Source organism: Haplochromis burtoni, unplaced genomic scaffold (genome assembly GCF_018398535.1).
Source record: "Haplochromis burtoni strain Fernald_Lab_line unplaced genomic scaffold, NCSU_Asbu1 Contig_4, whole genome shotgun sequence".
Classification (NCBI taxonomy): domain Eukaryota; kingdom Metazoa; phylum Chordata; class Actinopteri; order Cichliformes; family Cichlidae; genus Haplochromis; species Haplochromis burtoni.
This window is the reverse complement of record NW_024582365.1, coordinates 4,140,026-4,162,795: the sequence shown is the minus strand read 5'-3', so window position 1 is coordinate 4,162,795 and position 22,770 is coordinate 4,140,026. Positions and strand designations below refer to the sequence as shown.

The 22,770-nt window shown below is 39.7% G+C and overlaps 1 protein-coding gene across 6 annotated transcripts in view; it reads left to right on the top strand.

Moving 5' to 3' along the window:
- The window catches only part of mid2 (midline 2), a 165,886-nt gene extending 144,337 nt beyond the window's left edge, over positions 1–21,549 (top strand). For 2 of the 6 annotated variants that reach the window (XM_014334759.2, XM_005913392.3), the window contains 2 exons: positions 14,844–15,051; positions 15,397–21,548. In XM_014334759.2, coding sequence (XP_014190245.1) covers positions 14,844–15,051; positions 15,397–15,820 — 632 coding nt within the window. In that variant the 3' untranslated portion in view covers positions 15,821–21,548. Of the gene's footprint in view, positions 1–14,843; positions 15,052–15,396 lie in introns of all 6 variants that reach the window. The other 4 variants (XM_005913390.3, XM_005913391.2, XM_042221571.1 and 1 more) reach the window with 3 other exon arrangements.
- Positions 21,550–22,770: the final 1,221 nt, after the last annotated feature.

The window sequence follows — 22,770 nt, the reverse complement described above, 5'->3', positions numbered from 1 at the left end:
AGTTGTGCAACAGTACAACTTATTTTTACCACTGCAAATGTTACAGGGATTAAGCCTGCAGTACTCTGAGCACCAGCACCTCTGTCGCCAGTCTGTCGCAGAACTGATATGGCATCCTCCCTTCTTCTATAGATGTACTCATTTTGCTCTTACCGCGTACACAGCAGTTGTTTTTCCTGCTTGGAGAAATTTCCACTGTTTTTACAAGACTGTTTAATTGTCGTCCTTCAGATTCTTTGTTGTTTCTCTTTTGTTTCTTTTCTCCTGTTTTCTCCCTGAGGTAGAGATTGCTGCTGTCAAAGCTCGCCTCTGACTTGAACTATTTTCCATTGCTTTAACATGCTTCTTTTTCCCTGTAACAGCACAAGCTAGTAAAAAAAATGCAGTTTTTAAGGTTAGCTAAATGTGAGCAAATAAACTTCATTAAACCGCTGATACTCTTTGGGGCATGTAAGGTTAGAGTCAACTTGAAGAGATAGAATAGTCTTAAAAATGCTTAACTCCTTTGGGACATGGGGGAAAAATATTGCCTTGCCAAACATTATGATGTGGTCACTGGTTAGAATTGCATGGGAACATAATTAAATTGTGACCACATTTTAACAATGCATGGCCACAACAGAATGTGTTGTTTACTGACCACACTGGATCAAGTCTGTGCCACTAAATAGACATTGTTAACATTTACTTGTCAGTACACTACACCAGGTCCAGTGACAAAACTAGTGACAAACACCACAGAGGTTATTTATTTGTATTTTAAAATAAACCACTATCCGTAGTTTGTAAGTAGCTGTTTCTGTGTGGTTCCTGCTGATTTTGAGTGATTATTGTGAGTGGTCTAAACATTTATTCCAGATAATAATTTTGTGTACTGACAGTCTTGTTTAGTTTTACACCTAGATCTGATTCAGTGTTCTCCAGCAGTCTGGATTTATTGATGGATTCTGTGACTATTTTTTCCTTTGCTGAAGTCTTACAGCACCAACCTCTCTGTAATGTGGGGCTTCTTGGTTGCACTGCAAGCTACAATGAATGTCAAATTTAAGTCCCCTCTAGAGGCTCCCATATCAAGTGATAAGGTAATATGTTAGTGCTGCTTGACAACAACCATGATGAATATTGCAGGGTATCATCATAATTTATCACTAGTTCAACTCAAAGATGAATCATTCTTAACATTCCTCTTTTAAAAACAGTAAAAGAGACGTCATGGCTGTATCTACAAAGTCACATCACCCACAGTCTATTTTGCGGGAATATTCATCAGGTTCAGCTGTGGCATATAATAAGTTAAAACCTCAGCGATATCGCTAATTTAGGATGTGCCCCAGGGGTGCTCAATAAAATTTTAAAATCAGTCTAAAATTGCAGCCGAAGTGCAGTGAAGCAAAAATGCAGCTGATATGCCAGCTCATTTCAGCCTATGCCGGGAGTGGTTTTTAGGATTAACTGTCATCAGGATACACTTGGAATATATAGGCATAGTTAAGGTTTGAACCTTTTTTACTTTATGTCACTGATTTAACATATTTTAGTATTAAGTATTCGTCTTAGCAGGCTTCTAGAAAGCACTATCACCCTCCTCACCAGCATATCCTTTTTTCCACTGTATGAGATACTGCCATCTGGAAATTTCCCAGTTTATTTCAGTTGAGTAAAGCTTTATTGACATGATATGGTCAGAGATTGTCTATTGACAGTTTACAGTAATCTTTTTATAATACATGAAATCTGTTTGTTTGTCAACTCTTCCTGCATGATCAGGAGTTGAGCAAGGCTCCCTGAAGGTTCTCATCTATATCAGAAACTACAACATCAAGCGTGTTGCCTAGCAACCACTTACCAACAGGCTAAAACAATCCACTTGTTGAGTTTTGAGTTTATGCACTTTCAGAGACTTATAAAAGCATACAAGGATTTTTATTTCACAGCAGTGACATTGAGATATGATGTGATCATGTTGCCTAGCAACCTACCAATAAACTAAAAAGACCCAAATATAATGTGCATACACAAATACCACCTCAGGAAATCATTTTTATTTTGCGACAACATCTAATTTTTTCATTATGCATCATGTTGCCTAGCAAACACCTATCAGTGGGCTAAAATCACAGTCTAAACTATACTGTACTACACATAGTGAATAATTTTAAAATACCTATATTTAAACAATAGTGTACTGACTACATAAAAAGTTGTGATATATGTAGTAAATACTGGTTTTATGGTTGACATTAAAGAGAATCACGCCTGGCTTTACTAATAAATTGAGGTCAAATGCATTATGTATATTATATAGAAATATGTATACTCTTAACCGTATGAACAGAATAGTAAGTCACCATGAGCTCTCATGTAAGAAACAGTCAGACCTACCGACACATAAACGAAATCTCTGTCCATTGCCTATTACCATACATATTTGCCACTACAGCGTAGTGCAAGATAGCACATTACATGACAAAGTATATCATATGCATTAGTATAATGCACTACATAGGCTAAAGCTGTAGTTTAGTGCAATATTGAACGATTTTCTCTCTCCCCCTCTACCCCCACGCTGTCATTCTTCCTCTCCTCTGGCAGCCTGTGCTATCAGGGGAAAGAAGCTTGTCCACCCACAGCCAACAGTGGTTGAGATTCTGAGTCGGTGATTGGCAACCAGCATTTCGTTCTGCTGTAATGGTTTAGACAAGCCATCAAAATAACAAAAAACATTAATATTTTTATCCATGATTGAGGTTTTGTGGTTTTCATTATGACACCTGTGTTTGTGTCAGCCTCTTCACATGTTTTTGTCCCTCATTCTCCCTCTCCTCTCCCACTTTATTTTTGGCAGAAGAATTGGTATTGAGATTACAGAGCCTCACTCATCTGTTCTGGTGAAGTCGAATAGTGATTTTGGATTAAAATGGGTCACAACAAAACCGATCACAGATATCTCACTTTGACAAGCTTATTAGAGTTTTTTCCTTCTGACTCTGCTGCTCTGTGGGCTCAAGTAGCAAGCTTTTGAGCTCAGAACTTGCACTTGAAGTCTCTTTTTTGTCTGTGACTAGATTGGAAGGTTTAGCTGTCTCAGTATTTTAGGATGAGAGGATCTGGGGGCTTTTAACCTAAGATCATCATATTTCAGGCAGAGGGTTGCAAGCAAAGAGCATTTTGACATGTAGCACTACCAGATACTATAAAGTCATGCATCACAATTCTGCCTTTTCAACAACATGACTCCTTAAATTGCTGCAGATCATATTTGGGATTGCAGCAACTCTCAAACCTCAAAACAAGGTGAATTCCCGAAGATATTGATAGTTTTAATAATTATAACAATTCTAATTTATGAACTGAAACTAACAAATATGGTACACAGAGTCAGAGAGCCTAACTAAATGTGAACAAGTTTCCTAATAAGCACAGATGTTGACTTAATCGCAAGCAAATAAACTGAATAAACTCGTCTTATTTGACCTCAGAGGACACAAATTGCAATTTAATGCAAAGCACTGAATGCATAAGGAAATGATTAATATATTACACCAATTACCATCACAAATTCTAAAAGACATTTTATGGGAGCTGATCGTGTTAAAATAAAGTGAAGGAATTCGACATGGCCTTTGTTGTTTTTTTCCGTTTGTTAAGGTCTTTTTTTGTTATGCAACAGCTTGTTGTGGCCTCAAACTTTTCATGTTCCGCTTTTGTGTCCCTGTCTAACCCCTTTCTTGGCACGCTGGCCTCTGTTACCCCTGGCTATGGCATATGATCGCCTCGTCTGGAGTCTATTTTTCAATCTTTATGCCATCTGTCAAATAATCTCGGAGGTCATGCTTATCCTTTTTTTTTTTTTTTTTTTTTAAGATGATATATCTTTCAGTCTTAACACTGGGCAGCCCTACAGGTATTAGCACCAAATACTTTAAACATTTGTTTTAAAGTCTTCTTCGTATTAAAAGATATTCAAGAAGTTGGATTATTATGTTAAATTGTTTTTCGGGAATCTTGAAAATTTAGGATGTATTGTGGTGGAATCCAGGAATAATAAAGGAGCATTTCACCAGTTTTACTACACTACTATGGCATAAAAGTATGTAAAAATAAATAAATAGTATTTGCGTACTGTATAAATCATTTTGTGGCTCCAGTGGGAGATGTTTAAAAGCATATAAACTGCTTCATGTGATCTCATTAGGAGCTAAAAAAAATTTCATCTTTCATCTTACCAACAGCTCTCTGTAGTCCAGTCCACATTTCCGCCTGAAGGCAGAATCTTGAAGCTACTCAACAACATTTTACAATTAAAAAGGAGTAAAATAAGACACCTGCTCATTTTCTGCAACAGAGATTTCTATCTTTTCTTTTTTTTATATATATATACTACCCATCTCAAGTGTTCAATCTTTAAATGTTTTCATCCTTTTGAAATTCAGGTTGGCTTGATTGAGACAACGTTTAAAATCATGTCCTAGAGCTTTCACTGGCTTTTGAGGTCAGTCTAATAAAAGATGAACCTCGAGTGCCTGAAAGTGAACAGTGGCACTAACGCTGGAGCATATGGAAGTATCACTTTGCTGTGGGATGCTCGCAGCCAACATGTGAAGTAACTCACAGCTTTTTGAATAACATATGAATTAAGCATGATGCTAAGAGGGGCATGTGCATGTACAGTACTGCGCAGAAGTCTTGAGCCACTCCTCATGTCTCCATATTTTTCTTCCTAGTTTCTTTCAACTTTTCAAAGGGGTCTTGAGCAAAAGTGCTCCAGGCTTTGTGAAATTTTTCAGTTTCTCATTTTCAGTTCAGTCATTCTGTCTTATCATTTTTAGATGAAAGTGGGAGATTTTTAGTTTGTTAACAGGTGAAGAAATACATTTTAAACTTTCGTTTAAATCGGCGGCATGGTGGCACGGTGGTTAGCACTGTTGTTGCACAGAAAGAAGGTCCTGTGTTCAATTCCACCATCAGGCCGGGGTCTTTTTGTGTGTTCTCCCCGTGTTCGCGTGGGTTCTCCCTGGGTACTCCGGCTTCCTCCCACAGTCCAAAGACATGCTGTTAGTGCGGATAGGTTATTATAATGGAGAAGGGTTATTTGAGCAGTCAAAATTGCCCGTGGGTGCAAATGGTTTGTCTCTGTGTGTTTAGCCCTGTGACAGACTGGCGACCTGTCCAGGGTGTACCCTGCCTCTCGCCCTATGACAGCTGGGATAGGCTCCAGCACCCCCTGCGACCCTGAAAAGGATAAGCGGAAGCGAATGGATGGATGGATGTTTAAATTGTCATCAGTATGTATGTAGTAGGTCGGGAGGAAATTATGGCAGGAAGTGTCTACAGCTATCTGTAAACCACGGTTGAGGATATGTCATGGCTTCGTTCTGTATTTTAGTCAGTGGTGTTTGAGAACTTGTCAAAACTTATGTAATTATGAACACTGAAAAACACCGTCACATTTTGACCCACCATCCAATATCATCTAAAAAGAGTCTGTAGCAGCAGCTAACAGACCCTCATTCTGAAAAAGTGATAAACATTTGCCTAAGAGAGTTCAGACTTTGTTGAATAATAAAGGTGGGCAAATCTTGACTTTAAAGATTGTTAGAATTGTACAAACTGATTTTGCCTTATATACTAAATTTAGATGTATGTTTGGACACGTTTCAATGAATCACCGCACCTATTTCTCATTTTCCAACATATAAGAAAAAATGAAGGGTTGCTTAAAACTTTTGCGCAGTGCTGTACAAGCAAGTGTGCTTGTGTGACCTTTTAGTATCACAACTGTGCATTTACCTCAGATTGAACTGTGACCAGGTTTCTACATGACTGTCTTCAAAAAATGGAGCCAGAAACCTACAGAGACGCAGAGAGAGCGTGTGCAAGTGGATGAAACGTGACAGATTGAGAGTGAGAAAGGAAGAGTGTTGGGTGAATAAAAGACACCAAATAGCTCTTTGCAGGGATGAGTGTCTGCAGATGTGAGTGCCCTCAGACTACTGCTTTTACCCAATAATACAACCCAGGCCTCAGCAACGTAGAGAGATGGGTAAAAGTGCAATATGCCAGTCCAGTTACACTTTGTAATTCTTCAATGGGAAACACATTCACTTTAAACAAGCACAGAGTGGTGTTATTAAAGTACAGAAAAAGCACGTTTTCTTTTTATGACTCGTATTCTTCACAGATATTTGCTTTACTGTTCTTTAATATATCTTTTATTTATTATAGAAAAAATTATGATAGTAAAATATTATTTTAAATTGAAGCATTTAGTCATTAAAAAAAATGTCTTTTTTGAAGACGACATAATAATGATTACATTTGTGCTTAAGCAAAAAAATATTTTTATGCATTTTTAAGCATTAAATTCAATTAAGTTTGCATTTCTGCTCGGTCACAATTTATTAAAGTTGTAGCTCACAAAACAACAAGAACCCATATTAATCCAGACTGCTTTTATTACGCGGTGCCCTCCCTGTTTGTGCATTTTTTTAATTGCCTGTCTGTCTCGGTAATGAATTCATGTCAACAAGAAGCAAAGCTGCACTCAGAGTATGAAGCAGTTTGGTTATTTAGGACAGAGAACAGATTTAAATTTAGAATGAGTGGCTTTTTTTGCATGTTATGTAGATTGGTCTTACAGTTTATCATGCAGTGCCTCTCTCTATCTGTCTGTGTCTGACTGTTATTCCCATAGACAGTTGGAACGAGACGCCTGATTATATAGAACTGTAAGCAAATAAAGGCCCTTCCACTTTCTTGATCTACGACCTTATTATTTTGCAAAAATGTAGTTCCAGTTAGAGTGAAACAGAAAATAAAGCAGGATATGCTCTTGAGTGTGTCTTCCTGGGTTTTTAAGTCAGATCTGCTCATAGTCAAGTCAGGTTTTAAAACACCAGTACACCCACATCCAAGATCCTCTAGACTGCAAAACCAGACATGATGTCACGGTGGCTGTGTCCATCTTTTATATACAGTCTAAAATTATTCCACACTGCAGGCCACTCACTATAGTCCTATGGAGCAGGCTGTCCCACTCATAACTTCTGATTTTGAAGTGCCAGTGCAGCTTGATTTCAACTATAAGTTGGAATTTCCTCAGCTAAGGCCATGAACAGCTTCTTTTGAACATGACAGGGTTTTTTTTAAAGTTTTTTTTGAATATTTCTAGCTATTACATTCTCATCTCCACTGATATGTTGTCAGTTTAGCTATGATAGTGTGTTTTTACAATGACCAGACGCATTCACATTCCAGCTTTCTGCCTTAACATTTGGAGCTGTCCCACAGCGTGAAGCCTCCACTGTAATTTTCTAGAACAAAAGAAACTGTCTGACGGAGGAGCACCAACAATATAAACCCAGGCTTAAATATGTCTTCATTTAGCAGCTCTATTGTTTTAACTAAAGACTAGCCTCTATTTTGAGTGAGCATATTGTTTATGTCTAAACAAAACCCAATCTGAATGAATACTTGCCTTCCTGTAGGCAGCAACTTTGCTGACAGTCAAACACTGGACTGTTGACTTAACAATGTTTGTCATTCTATTGGTAAACTATTCTGGGCAGTCATATTGTGTGTGTACAAAGCAGGGAGCCAGCAAACCCCAGAGAGTTTGTGGGTGTGTGTATGTGTGTGTTCCTCAGATCCTATTCACAATATTAGGTAAGCAGCTAAAATCCCAGCTGAAAATATCACATGTCAAGGTGCCCCAGGGATACACGTCCCTCCTCGTGTTAAAGGGCCTGCAATAATATTTACCCAGCATGCATCTCTGATGACAGGCCCCGAGCTACCACGCACTCCTTAAAGTAAACAGTCGGAGGTAGAGATGAGATGAAGAAACAGGACGTAAATCGGAGCAGAGGTTGGAAAGCTATAGAGGAGGAGAAGAGGAAGCGTCCACATAGAATAGTGGCACATGGTGCATACTGGGATTTTAAAGCATTCCTGGTAGATAGTTGATCTTTTTTGCATGTCAGTGCTACTTCTAACTCCCCGTTTGTTCTGATCTGTCAAATAAATTAAAAACAATAGAGAGACAGTCTGTGCATGCACAAAAAGTAGCCCTGAAATATCTCCATGACTTTGATTTTAAATAGATTAACAGTAAAATTAAATAAAGCAGTTCAGTTCTTTTGATTTAGGTGGTGCCAATTTGCAACACTCGCCTCAGGGCAATTTATAGCCTATAAAGACTCTATATTATTAAAAAGAAAGTCCCAACAATCAGACGCAGCACCAAATATTGAATTTCTCTCCAATTCCAACATTGTGTTTAACATACCTGTTATGTTTAGATCCGTATTCATTATGTATGCCCTTCTGGGAGGTATATGTCGAGTTCCACCTTCATTATGCAGCATGAGACAAAAAAACCCAAAATGCTGTCATTAGTCATAAAGAACTGTTTCCAAGAACAAGACAAACAATCATCCTGCAGCAACTCGTCTGGCCCCCACGGGGCCCTGAAGTAACACTGGCAGTGGGATTTACGATTCTGTTTTTTAATAAATCCTCTCAGAGAACAGAGTTTGCAAACCAAAACTCCAAATGTCTCCCAGTTTGTCTCTACCTGTCACTTTGACTTTTTTTTTTCTTTTTTGGAAAAGTTTTTGAAATTACTCTTTTTAGATGGGTGCCGTGTGTGCTTTCAATCAGGGGCATTCCAATTCAGAGGGTTTTAAAGCAACAGTGTTTAGGCTGCTTGTCAGGGGCAAATCAGTCTGAAAAGACATTTAAAAAGCAAAGTCTGACCTATTTAGCTGCCAGGCAACCTTTTAGAAGTCCCACAGCACCTTGAGTTGCTTGACAGTGAAAACAATAAATCACAGCTCCATAGGAAAACAAGCAATTGACACAGAATAGAACATCCCCTTAGCCGATCCTGTCTAGCATCAAACTTTGTAGTCCATCACTGTATGCACTGTCAAGAAATTTCATTATATGATGAAAAACAGCAAGAAAGTAGTTTTTTGGACAGATGTTAGCTGATTCCTCGATGCAATAGAGCTTCATTGTTTTCCATAAATGTAAGAATGAGCCACAGTGCCGCCCTCTTGGGAATGTTCCTTTATTAAGAAGTAGTTAAGAACTTTTAAGAAGTACTGATTGATGGCGCATTTATTTGCTTTGGTCTTCCCACATAGTGTTGCATCATTTCATCTTTCTTGTTGATATCCAAATATTCCATAGAGCTGAAGACAGCCAGGTCACTTCATTGCGTTATAAATAGCTTTGTTTTTATGAGCTGTCAGCGCTAGCACGTAGCGTTTCTCATTAGCTGAACGTGAGGCAGCTCAGTTTTATCATAAACCACAATAAAAGATCTTATTATTATCCTGTTATTGTTATCTTGAAGGTTACCAAGCCAATTAAACATCAGCTTTAACTTTCAAAGCCTATGGTTCCATCGTACGCTACATCGTCCTTCAGTGACATCCCATTCTTAAACTGTCAAGTTTAATATGATGTCCACTCCTAAACCTCATGCCCATCTTTTGCAGCTATGACAACTTCGACTCTTCCTGGAAGGGTTTCCATGAGGTTTAGGAGTGTGCAGCGGCTGCTCAGTCATGGAACCCCATTTCATGGAACTCACTAATTTGAAGGCTACATGAACTTTGGACCTTTGTAGCAACCTACTCTGCAGAAATTTGGCAAACTCTATGTAGTATGTGCCACTTTGTTATACTATCAATAACAGCTGACTGTGGAATATTTAATAGTGAGGAAATTTTATGACAAGACTTGGCAGCATGCTATCACAGTACCACTCTGGAATTCACTGAGACCCTGAGTGCGACCCATTCGTTCACGAATGTTTGTAGAAACAGTCTGCATGCCTGGCTGTTTTGATTTTGTACACCTGTGGCCATGCAAGTGATTGGAACACCGGAATTCAGTGATTTACTTTTTGCAGTATAGTATATGACCATGCTTTGTCATTTGTATTTTTGAGGCTGGCAGAGTTTTTTCTTATAGTTGCTTGCTGAAATTCATTAATTCAGCTGGTGAAAATGCCAGCAGGTGGAGGGGGCGATTGGGGTTGTGTTAAAATGCCAGACAGCAAACTGAATGTGAACGCTGGAAGCTAGAACGATCAGCATCTCACCAAGGAAAGCTTCATAATAAAGCCGTGCTTTCAAGTCCCCTTTGATACATTTGCTATTTTTTTTCCTGCAGTGCAGCACATTTATGTGAATTGACACAACAAAAGAGGGAATACCGAGAGCGTGGCTTTGTTTTAGTGAATGATTACATTTCACACACACAAGCAAAAGCCCTGAGAAAGAATCTCGCTGGAAGAAGGGGGGGGGGGAGGCAGTCTTTCACATGCTTTTACTCTAACGAACCATCACAGACGCTTCCTTTCCAAAAATGGCTTCTTAATCACAGTGAAATTCTAAGCAGACCCAGAAGCCTTACTGAATATTATTTTTCTAACACTGGTCTCTGAAGACTTTGCCTAGTTCGTTAAAGGGTGAAACTGCAGAAGATCAAGGGCTGCTGTTTGTCTGTGCTTTTTCACTACACAAAGACTTTTCCAGTTTTTGGAGAAGTTTTGTAGAAAGAGCCAAAAATTGCCCAGGAAGGACTGAAAAGAGAGGATGTGACACATAAACACTCTCGATGCCAAGAAGTCATGCTGAGCACCTAATACCCATGCAGTGTTATTGGATGTCCCCGTCCGTGTTACATGGCTGCTGCATTTCTAATCTCACCAGTGTACCTCTGTATCTCAGACAGATGAAAGTAGTCAGCACAGCTGGATTCGACGCCACGTCACATATGAACGAGACAATTAGAAGAAAAGCGGCACGCTGCCAGTTGGCAACTTCTAAACAAATGTAAAAACCTGTGAAAGGATACAAGGTTGCGTTATGCTGCTGCTGTGTTACGAGAGCTCGCTCGGTGTCCCTGATGTTGCTGTTTCTACTGCAGTAATTGTTTAGTTATGTAGTAAAATGGAGCTCCTTTATTATGGAGGCAACCCAATCTTTCCCTCAGCAAGAATGGAAGCCAGGAAAAAGAAGAAGTGTGGGTGAAATTGACTGAATTGAAATAAAGTCGATTACCCAGATGCTGCCCCACTGCAACTACTTCAGCAAAGACCCAGCAGAATGAAGTTGGAATGAAATTACTTTTTATAAATGCTCCCCCAACAGTTGTCTCTTTTATTTCTCTCCTCTCTTTTTTTTCCTTGATACAATTTCATTTCTGTGTTTTACAAGGTTCCATTAAAGACTCGCAAGTACGTAACAATGCACAGCTCTGAGGCAGTCTAACGTAGAGCGATTATCTCTGCAGACACAGATATCGCTGAGTATTTCTGCAGAGGCTGAAGCACGCTAATCACAGTTACCGCTTGGATATTACATCTCTGAGATTTGCTGCTCCCCCATCTCGTCTTTATTGTTTTGGCTCTAGAATCTGACAGCAATATGCATATTTTTAGTCAAGAATTTTATTTGTGTGGGGGCATGCCTGTGTGGTTTCTAGAGGTAGCTGATGTACGAACTTTCTTTGAAGTAAACATTCACTTTCTTATTTTGAAACGGTCTTCTTCCTAATGTAGAACTCCACACATGACTTATTTACACCTTTAGGCCAGGAGTACAGCACTCCAGAAGAAATCAAATTTGGCATGTTCTCCAAGTGCTGCTAGCAAATACCAGCACACTCGCTGTGACTCTGGGTCTGTTCATTTCATGGCGGCTCTGCAACATGGAGAAGCTTCAGCGGCGCACTGAGTACTCAAATCTTTAACTTAAATAAAAGAAGAACTGTCACACAGTAGAACATTCTTCACTGCGTGTAGGTTTGTCCGACATTCAGCATTAAGTTAAAGTACCGATGTATGAATAGTAATGTAGAACGGCTTCATAAAATGAAAACGCTAAAGTACAAGTTGCTAAATTTCTATGTTCAGCACAGAAATGTATTGGGCTCATTTTCACCAGTGACAGACTTATGACTCATTCTGGGAGTAGACATGGCTTGCAGGTGCCTTAAAACAGGAAATGAAAACTTAGGCAGTGGTTACAAGTTGCAGGCGATTTTTTTTTTTTTCAAATTTGTAACAGTTTAGTCTCTAAACCTTCCAGCTATTCGACATATTCATGGGTTATTTCAGTTGTACCGTCCATTTTGATAGTTTTATTTGCAGTGAGATCATGCCAAAAAACTCACAGTTTAGGTGCAAACTGATTATTTCAGGCTTTGTCCATTTACAAGAATCCCGCTGGCCCCGGTTCAAAACATTTCTTCTTGGCAATTTACTGAACGGCATGTCTGCTTCTTGGAGAGGCTCTAGTTGATGCCTTGTGTACGGGCCTGCTTGTCCTCTACCGTCACATGCGTCTCCCCTTCCTGAACCTCGGGCCCAGCCTGGGCTCTCAGGAGTCATCCCCTGGAAAGGCATGACAGAGCCCCAGTGTTTGGAAATGGCTGCGCTGGCAGCGATAAGCAGTTCAAAGAAGAGAGCGCATTAATGTAATTGGCTGCCAGCAGCGCATTGGCCTCGTCGTCTCATATCCACATGCGGTAACACACACTCACCACGCAGATTATTGGAGAGGGGAGTGTGTGAGAGTGGAGAGAGGATAGAGAGGATGAGAATGAAAGAATGGGGGGAAGAGAGATGAAGGCAAGGGCAGATAGAGAGAGGGGAGGCGGAGTCCGGGTCCTCATTGTGTCGCTCATTAAGCCATGGGAGGCTCAGGGAGGCTGAGAGATGAGATGAGAGGTGTCAGAGTTAAATGTCAGGTCTGGAAGGGATGTGGCTGACTTCCATGAAGCCTACGCACACACACATTGAGAGGTTGAGAGGGGATCCTCTGCTCAATCTTCAGTCTCATATTATCCCCTCAACTTCTCTTCTCCTTCTCGCTCCATAGCTCCTCTCTCTCTCTGCCACTCACCTAGTTTTGCCCTCCCAATTTTCCACCCATTACACCCAAATTACTGGTGCCATTGCAAACTGAATTGTTGCAGCCGGGTAGTAACATTTCCACTGAAAAGCCCCAACCGCTACCTATCGTGGTGGAAGTGAAGGCTATTTCCTTCAGCTAATTTCCTAGTCTGTGTGATTGGAGGCACAGAGGAAAATGCCGGGTGGCTTCCTCCACTGTTACGAAATGTTTTCACCAAAGGCTGTGAGAAGCTTTGAAGTTTAGACTCTCGCCCTTGTATCTCAAACATTCTCCTCTTGTGTCTCTCCCTGTGAGTTCTCTGCAAGCACTTCTCACCCCGCTTTCTATTTGTTTTCTGCTTTTGCTGCTCTGGGTTGAAATCTTCCTCTCGTTTTATTCTTATTTTTGGTTCTTGCTTCCTTTTATCTTGTGGCATCGCCGGCCTCTTTCACTTCACAAGCTTGAGTGGGAAAAAAAACAATGGCAGACACACAATCAGAAACTAGCAGGTGAACGTACAGAAGCATTAAAGAGCTGTAAGAGAGAACATTTTAGTAAGAGATGGTGGAGACCAAAAATGAGCTTGGGTGTGTTTTAACCTGAAGTCTGGACTAAAAACACTGTCAGTTAAGCTTTGTGAGGAGTGCAGGTGTAAGCAACGTGTAACTCAATTTTGGAGGCACAGTTCTGGTTCGTCTCCTAGTTAATTTCTCAGTGGGACCTAAAACATGGAGGAACTAAAAAATAAAATAGTCAGCCATGATCACTTGATCATGATTGGATCCCTCACCTTGCAATATTTTCATATATTTCCAGTGCACTGTGTACCTGAACCATTTTCAAACGTTGCAACATTCACCAGACTTGCAGACTTTAACCACATATTACCAGCTCCATACAGCTAATCAGCTTAAGCAGCATGAGCATATAACTAACCATTACTCAATCATTACTTAATGGGCTGTATGAAGCCATTTCTCTGCAGTTATTTGCCTTCTTTATTTTCACACAGGATGTTTGCACCAACACCGAACATGTTCTTGATGAAAACAAAAACTGTTACACACAGATACACTGTGTATTTCGCCAAAAATCTTGGCTTCCACACCAGTAGCATGCCTGCAGTTGAGAACAGCAAAGATGAAGCAATCTCTTCATTCTCTGCCTTGGCTGTCACCTAATCCTCCTGATGTGTCTCTCATATAATAATCCCCCTCCTGTTTTGGTTCTGTTTATATCCACGCGCAGAGCTAATGCACTAAACAAACAGACGTTCTAGTATGCCGTATCAATCGATAAGTTGGAGGTCAACATTGGTGGAATTATTAGAAATCAAAAATACATTTCCCATAACACCCACAGCTCTACAACCAATAAATATATTCGTTCATGAGAATAAAGTAAACAAAGCAATTTAAGTCAAACAACACCTGAACACTATTTTGAAAGCTGTAGTATAAAATGAGCATGTTATACCTAAAAATGTGCACAGTGAGCTTCTGTATTTGGGTTTTCATTACAGGAATAACTAACGCTGTATAATAATGTCACACTATTAAGCATTAATAAGGTATTTATAAGGTATTAGCAAGTGCTTAATTCTTAATTTATATAAGATTACTTCTCCTTTGTGTATCATTTATAAATACAGATATGTTTATCCATCTGTTACTGTTACACCATGTACAGCTGTCACTGCTAGTAATAATCATAGTCATAAATATAACCGTGATATATCTGTATTAAAAATGACATTAGAAATGAGCACTTAACCTACCCAGTTATAATATTTCAGCATTATCGAGGTAATAATTAAACATCTCAGGTCACATCTTTGTTTGTGTGCCATTCATGAAGATTTGGAATTTAATGATGACGGCATTTTTATTATTACATACAGTAACAGCACGTAATTATATCTCCTCCCAGGTCAACCTTTCAAGTTGGACCCAAAAACAGCCCACAAGAAGTTACGTCTGTCCAACGACTGCCTGACCATGGAGAAGGACGAGAGCTCGCTGAAGAAGAGCCACACCCCGGAGCGCTTCAGCGGAACAGGCTCCTATGGAGCTGCTGGTAATGTCTTTATTGACAGCGGGTGTCACTACTGGGAGGTGCTACTCGGAGCATCCACATGGTAAGAATTGCACGCACGCACAAGTGCATTATATAAGCCTGCAAGGAGGCTTGATAAACTGAAATATCTTTCTTTTGGGAGTTTAAATCTAGGCTGTTACGCAACCTCCCCCACACACACACATACAACAGACACACACCACACACAGTGTATACTCTTATCCTAATTATATTCTTTTCACTAATTGGCTGTGAAGTAGACCTTTTTCATGCACAAAAAACCCAAAGGGGCTACGTGTGTCTTGTGTGTCCTCAGCATGAGGTAGCCTGACTGTGTAAGTAAAGTCATTAAGGAGGACACTTGCTTCAGATCAGTAATGTGTTCCAAAATGTGCTTTCCCTGCAGGTATGCCATCGGCGTGGCTTACAAATCAGCCCCAAAAAACGAATGGAGCGGCAAAAACTCATCCTCGTGGGTGTTCTCACGTTGCAACAGCAACTTTATGGTGCGGCACGATGGTAAGGAGATGCTGGTGGAGGCGAGTCTGCAGCTGAGGCGGCTGGGTGTCCTGCTGGACTACGACAACAATTCGCTGTCCTTTTACGATGCCATGAATTCCCAGCATATCCACACCTTTGAAATCTCCTTCCTCCTACCTGTTGTACCCACTTTCATGATCTGGAACAAGTCAGTCATGATACTCTCAGGGCTACCTGTCCCCGATTTTGTCGATGGTGTGGCCTCGGATCTTCAAGAGCACCAACAGCAGCAAATGGGGATGTGCCGGCAAGACTCGCCATACTTGACCGGGATGAAGGCCTGCCACTGAGTGGTCGTGTGACTGTAAATGCGATTAAAACACTGACACGGTGGCTCATGTTAGCTAGTTACTTTCATATGGGTTTAAAAAGTTGCAAATATGCACAGCAGTCTGGAAAAATGTCAGTCCGGTTAGTTTGTAGCCATCCAATATTTTGCAAATCCATCATCAACGAATGGGAATGAGGTCTTTTGACTGCAGCCATCAGCATACGTAAAGTCCATCCGATGCCCTGCAGTGACTGACAGAGAAAGCTTTGGTGTCCTGTATTTTCAGGACCATTTAAGGTCTTCCTTTTTTCATCTGTGTTTCACTCCAGGCAGAAGACCAAAGTGAGAATCTTCATGTCAGCCATTTAAAGTTTGAAGGTGCAGCACATGAACAGTGAAACTACTTAACCTGTGGTAGATTATGAGAAAGACAGAAAAGGAAAAATATACAGAGAAAAATGAATAGAAAACCGATTGATGCTTTCACCACAGCAGTGCAAAGTGCCATCCACCGATCCATAATAGTTATCAAACAGGTGGATGGAAAGGCCATAGCAGATGCTTAGAATCACAATTTTTTGCTGTATCGAACCAGTAAGTGAGCCTCCTCATTTCCTGAGTATCAGGGACACTGTTGTTCCCAAAAAAGCCGATCTTTTAATGTCTTGATTATAAATTACCCTTCTCTCTAAGGGGACAAGTAAACACAAACCTACCAGCAAATTACCCCACACTTCATTTCAGAGCGTCTGGATCCCCTCCAGCGTTAGGGTCAAGCAGTCAGGATTTGTCTTTAGTTTATCGTCTGTTTTAGTAGTGTGAAAATTGATGCCACTTTCATGTCTGTTATTGCAGCAAGCAGCCGAGCTGGCCTTGTAGCATAAATTGTGGAAGCTCCAACTTTCAAGCTGCAGAACGTAACCTTCTGATCATAAGTGTCTAAAGTGTTTAAATTTCTCTTTTATTACAGATTTAACAAAAGTGTAACGTGTGAATGGGTAAGCTTTTGAAATGCTGCCAGCCTGGACTTTTTCTGTCCCCCAAAAAAGGAGCTTTTTTCCTTTGGGGAAGTCTGATTCCTACAAGGTTTACACTAGTACATACATTCTCTGGGAAACGTACAATACCACGCTTTTATTCAGTCATTTTTTTGATTTGGATTTCTACATTAATAAAAACAAATAAAAAGCAAAATTATGAACAGATCTTTGCTGATCATATTTTAGCAAATATATCAAAGTATCTTACAGTTTCTCCAAATGTGTATGCAGACATCCAATTATAGACATTACAATCTCTAGCTTGGTAGAGTTTTGTATTTACTGCACAAAATGGAAAAATAATGCACACCAGTAACTGCAAATTCACTGTAAGAAGATTTGAGACTAGGAAAAAAACTACAAATTAAGACAGCGAGTTCAGTAGTATTTTTTTCTTGGTTGTAAAAGTAACACAGAGCTTAACTGCATATTTTGAGTATAATGATGTATGCTTAAACACATGCCACGTTAGCATCATCTGCACTCCCAAAATGTGACACATTTACAGTGTGATCATACCGATGAAACAAAAACACTAAAACCTCCCGCATCAGTCCAGACACGAGAGTGGTATTCTTTTTCCCACACAGAGACTCTTGATTCTTAAAATGTCCCATTTTTTTTTCAGTTTGTCTACTACAGCAGGCTGTACTGCAAGTATTTCCTTGCCGCTGTTCATGTGTTGTGTCCTTAATAGCTATGTGTGGTCACTGCTATAGTCCTTTCCTCGATCTTCCTCTTGGATTTGACCCGTCAGTCTTGTTTTGTATTGACAGGTCACAGCTTCCTTATTTCAGGAAGCGTTAGCGTCGCTCCCGGATTCTTTATTAACAAGATCCCAGGGGCCAGATTTGAATCGTGTGACTACTCGACTTGTATAATAAGAGGTTTATTGATAACTAGAGGGGGAAAAAAGTGTTATTTATGGAAAAAAAAAAGTTTACTTTTATTATTAATCGCAACATATTCATGATGCACTTTTTAATTAACACTAACTCCCCTCTGTGAGTATTGAAAAAGATGGATGTGTGGCAGGGTTGTAATGGGGAGGGTAAGAGACAATAAGCACTGCTGCTGGTTGTGTTAACTCATCCTATTTTTCTGCTCATATTTTCAAAGTAATTTATGGTGGTTAGCGTGTAAAACATACTGCAGTAAAACCTCTTTTGGTCACTCTGAGAACTTTGCAATAAAGAAAGAAGTCACAGCTTTTGTTTACTGTGCTTTAAACACAACCAGCGACTTGTCCTCCCCATTGCATTTTTTCAATAGCATACAGTGAAACTACGTTTAGAAAAGGGATATGATTATGATGGTGTTTGTGGGATTTTTATTGTGATTATAATGAATAACTAATAGCTGTTTGTTGTTGACTTTTCACGGAAGGAGGTGGTTAACACTTAAACCTGCTGTCTGTCGCAATGTCATGGCATGATTGTGTTTTCCTCTGTAATTTGTTACCACACACACACACACCAACACACTCCAGGTTCAGTTTAGGTTGGTCTTGTCGTGATAAATGCATGATACATTATAGGATCTCACAGTTCACCGGGTAATTTAAGTAACTCTTTCAAGCTCACCAATTAGTTTTTTTCCCTTTGGGTAGAGGCTCACCTGAACATTTTACAAGCAGACCTGACCTCGAAAATCTTTCTGTTCTTGATCACTATTCAAATAGCAACTGAAGCTGGAAAAAATAGTTTTGCTTTCAGGTTCGGATTTAAAGGCCTAGCGTGGGTGACAGTTTCTCTCTGGTTTGATATTCAAGGAAGCAGGGCTGATTCAGACAATCAAATATGTATCATAGTTTTTGCCGATTTAAGAGGCTGCGTAGCCAGAAAGTCGAGAGAAGCTGTGACAAAGTGACACTGGAGGTTGTGCTTAAAAAAGATGCAGACTTTTACCCGATTTGACACGAGAAACCTTACGCCTCATTGCCAATTTCACTCCTTTTACTCATCACGGGGTATATAACTGTTGACTGTCTTGTAACATTTCTACTCTGACAGGCTATGATCTCCTTGACTTGAAAAAGCAGGCATACCCTGCAAACACACTGTTTTAAATCATTTGCTAGTGACCTTAAAGTTCCTTGATGAGTCAGTTGGGAATGGCAGTGAAAATCTGATCTGCATTATTCACCGAGGGAAACTGAACGGTGCATCAGTTATGAATATTTACTCGAGGTGTTGATTGATAGAGATGTTCCACATGTCAAAGATAACACAGCACACGAACAAAGCAGGGAGCTTACCGAACGTTACCTGACTTCCAGATATCCATTCATCTTGCTGAATAATGTCGGTCGCAGCAGCCGAACAGTGTTGATTTGTGATCTGGACCGACAAGCTCAAGTCATCTGTGCAAGTGTGCTCGGCTTGGTCACTGCATGAATATGTGACCTTGCCGCAGGTTCATGCTGTAACTCGGTCCTTATCTTCGAGATAGGGTTTCCTGTCGAGTCAAACATATTCTCAATTTTTATTTTTATTTTTTACAATGGGGGGAAAAAAAACTTCGAAAGCATACAGAAAATGTTCATTGCCATGCATATCAGATCATCTGCAGTGCTCTTTTTTTGTGTCACAAGTCAATACAGTAAAATATATACGGTGAATGATTTTCAATAGCTACCCACTCCTTGTAGTGCAGTGTAATACCCTAGAGACAATGCAATAGATTCTCCTTTCTGCTTTTCTGTTTGTGTAACTTGGAAAATGTTTTTTGTTTTGTTTTTTACAACTCAAAAGAAAGGCACTCCTCTCCTTTTGACATTTGGACCTTAATTTAAAAAAAAAAGAGAGAAGAAAACTGAAACAGCACAAAAAGAGCAGTTTTGCCTTCCTGCAATGCTTCCTGTTTCCATAGATATAACAGATATACTTTTAGTCAGAGAGGAATGTAAATCATAGGGGGAAATATATATTATATAAAGTTGTATATTATACAAAATATATATGAACCAATGTTATTTATGTGAATTTAAGTCCAATTAAAAGTCTGATCCCAAAAACTGTTGGAGTCAAGAGTTTCTTTTTAGGTTTGCTACTCAAAAATGATACAACTGCTAAATATAATTTCAAGTATTTACAGAAAAAACTGAGATCCAAGAGAGGAGTGAAGAAAAAAATTCCAGGGTTGGACAGGGCGATGCTCCTATCCTAAAGTCTCAAACTGTTCTTTAATCATGTTGATGTTTTAACCAGGTTTACGACACTGGAAAGATTCATAATAAATCTCCCTTTAAGCAGCTTGTGAAACACAAACTGTTTGCCTCTCACAGGTCTTACAAACATGTACGGGAATTTAAACTACAACCCACAGCTTTCAAAGAGGCTGAGCCCTGGAACGGTACATGGGGCAGTAAGGTTGCCAGGCTGGCAGGTCATCCAGAGCTCAGGGTGGGGTTTGTAGGGCTATACCCTCTTAGCCCTCATCTGCCATCACTGGCACGAGTTACTCACTACAACTAGTACTGTAGTGCATTGGCCCCAGCACTGCCTGCGAGCATGGCACAAACACAAACACTGACCCTGAAAGGATGAACAGCCCGCTCATGTAATTTGCATTTAATTTGCTTTGAGGCAGCAGGAATGCTCTAACAGTGTAATAAGGGAACCAGGGGAATTTCAGCTGGCTGAACAATTCAAAATGTATACTAACATATAAGATGACAGCTGTGGGCCTGTGTGGAGTTTGCATGTTCTCCCCATGTCTGCGTGCGTTCTCTCCAGGTACTCTTGCTTCTTCCCACATCCAAAGACATGCCATTAGTGGGGTTAAGTTAAATTGTGATTATCCAATCCATTGTTTGATGGATTGGCTTAAAATGCATCACACGAGCAGATACACCAGTGAGTTCATACCCATCTTTACGTTCTGGCTTCATTATAGTGTCATCTACTCACCAGGAAACTTGTAACTGTAGCCTGCACGCTTTGAGGCATGTGGACAAAATCTGCCCTTTGACTGATATACATATAAATACCAGTCAAAGTACACTCAAATGCTTTTGCAGTGCCTCTGGTTATAGTATTCAAGCCAAATCTCTGCCCTTATAAAACACTCACAGACAAACTCACAAAGTGAAAACGAGACCAGACACTCTCTTGCAGCTGCTAAATGTGGTGGTTTAATGCATTCTGCCCTATGACCTTCTCTCTCTACCAAGAACGCCAAAGGACCGCTCTCAGAAACAGTGTAGAAGAGCTTGTTTTGTAAAACAGGAAAAGACTATAATAAGATCCCTGCTTCTCTACATTTCCATTACTATTTAACTAGAAGCTACATGTTGAACCTCATTACCTGATTAACATGATAATGTAGTGCCTAATGTAGATTTGCTTATTGAATAACATAGACAGGCTCAGAGAAATCCAGTTTCAACCTATTACCTCTCCATTATGTCACTGCAACTTCCCGGAAGGTTTGGAGACATTATGATTATAAATATATGTGCACATCTATGCATATGCAGTATTTAATCCTGCGTTATGAATCTATCTCATTAGGCCAGGGCTTTTTTAAAATCTAGTTGACCTGTGCACTGATGGATTACAGGGCTCTGTGACGTAACTCCATCCAGGTTAGGCCACAGGTTTAAAGATTGGGGCACTGTCTACCTCTCCGTGTGTGACAGATTAGCAAACGGTTAAATGTGATACTCGCTCTGCCTCTGCTCCCTCACACTGCTAGCAAGCAAACTGTTCGAGCAACCCATAATTACATTTCTAATTGCAGAATAATTAGGACTCCCTGTGTAGCTCGTTAAGTCATTTGTCACTAAAGCCTCTAATGTGGCATACAACAACTCTCTAATTACAAAGAAGGAAAAGTGCACAAGATGGGCAGCATTTCACTACTTGTGGCCTAAGTTTTGTTTGATGTATATTTCATTCATATTTATTATTATTATTATTATTATTATTATTATTATTATTATTATTAGCTGCTATGACTGTGTTATAACCTAGTAAAACAAACCAGCAACCAGCAAAAACAGACTCTTCTAATGATAAAATGAAGTAAGAACTCATGTGATTAAGAGCCATGCTGCACATTAGAGTGGTTGCTTTCTTTCTTTTCACCTTTAAATTACAGCAAGGTCAAGTAATTTCACTCTACAGAGAACAGTGGAAGAAAACAGATCTTATCAAAAGCAGATGATATACTGCTGTAATGTACCCCATCTGGCCTTCCAAAGGAGACTGCTTCTCACAGTTCTGTCAGGACTTTTACCAGAACTTAAACAAAAAAACAAAACTACAATTTTATTCAACAGTTTTGCAGTAATAACTGGGCAAAGGTGTGGAATGAATTACAGTCAACATAAGTGCATCTTTTGAACAGATAAAAGAATATAGAAGAAACAGGACAACGCTGAGGTTGCACCCCAGCTCCAGGTAACATCAAGCTCTTAATAAAACTCCAACGAGTCAAAAAATGAACAAAGAACACAGACAGTTTTCTTTTCTTTTCTTTTGAAATAATAAGTCCAGCAATCAATAGAGCTTGACTATTTTTGTTGCTGATCCTACCATACAGTAATAGCTGTTATGAAATCATGTGTTTGCTTACCATTGCTTATTCAAGGCAGTAAACTTGGCAGCTCTATAAACAGTACAGATGTATATGAATCAAGCAATGCGCATACACTGACTCCAACTGCGTCCATCTCCAGTTAGGCATAATAGCATTGCCTCTATACTCACCAATAACCTAATAAATCCTGTGAACAATAATTAGCTGGGAAATGAATGCAGAATACTAGCAATATTTTATCATCTCTTAAGCTTTATGATATCCAGTTCTTTCACTATGGGGGAAAGAAGTTGGACTAAATGCAAGTGGGGCCTATCAGCAATATTTGGTCATTTGTCACCAGTATTAAAATCTATTGCTATTACATCGCTTAATTCTACCCCCT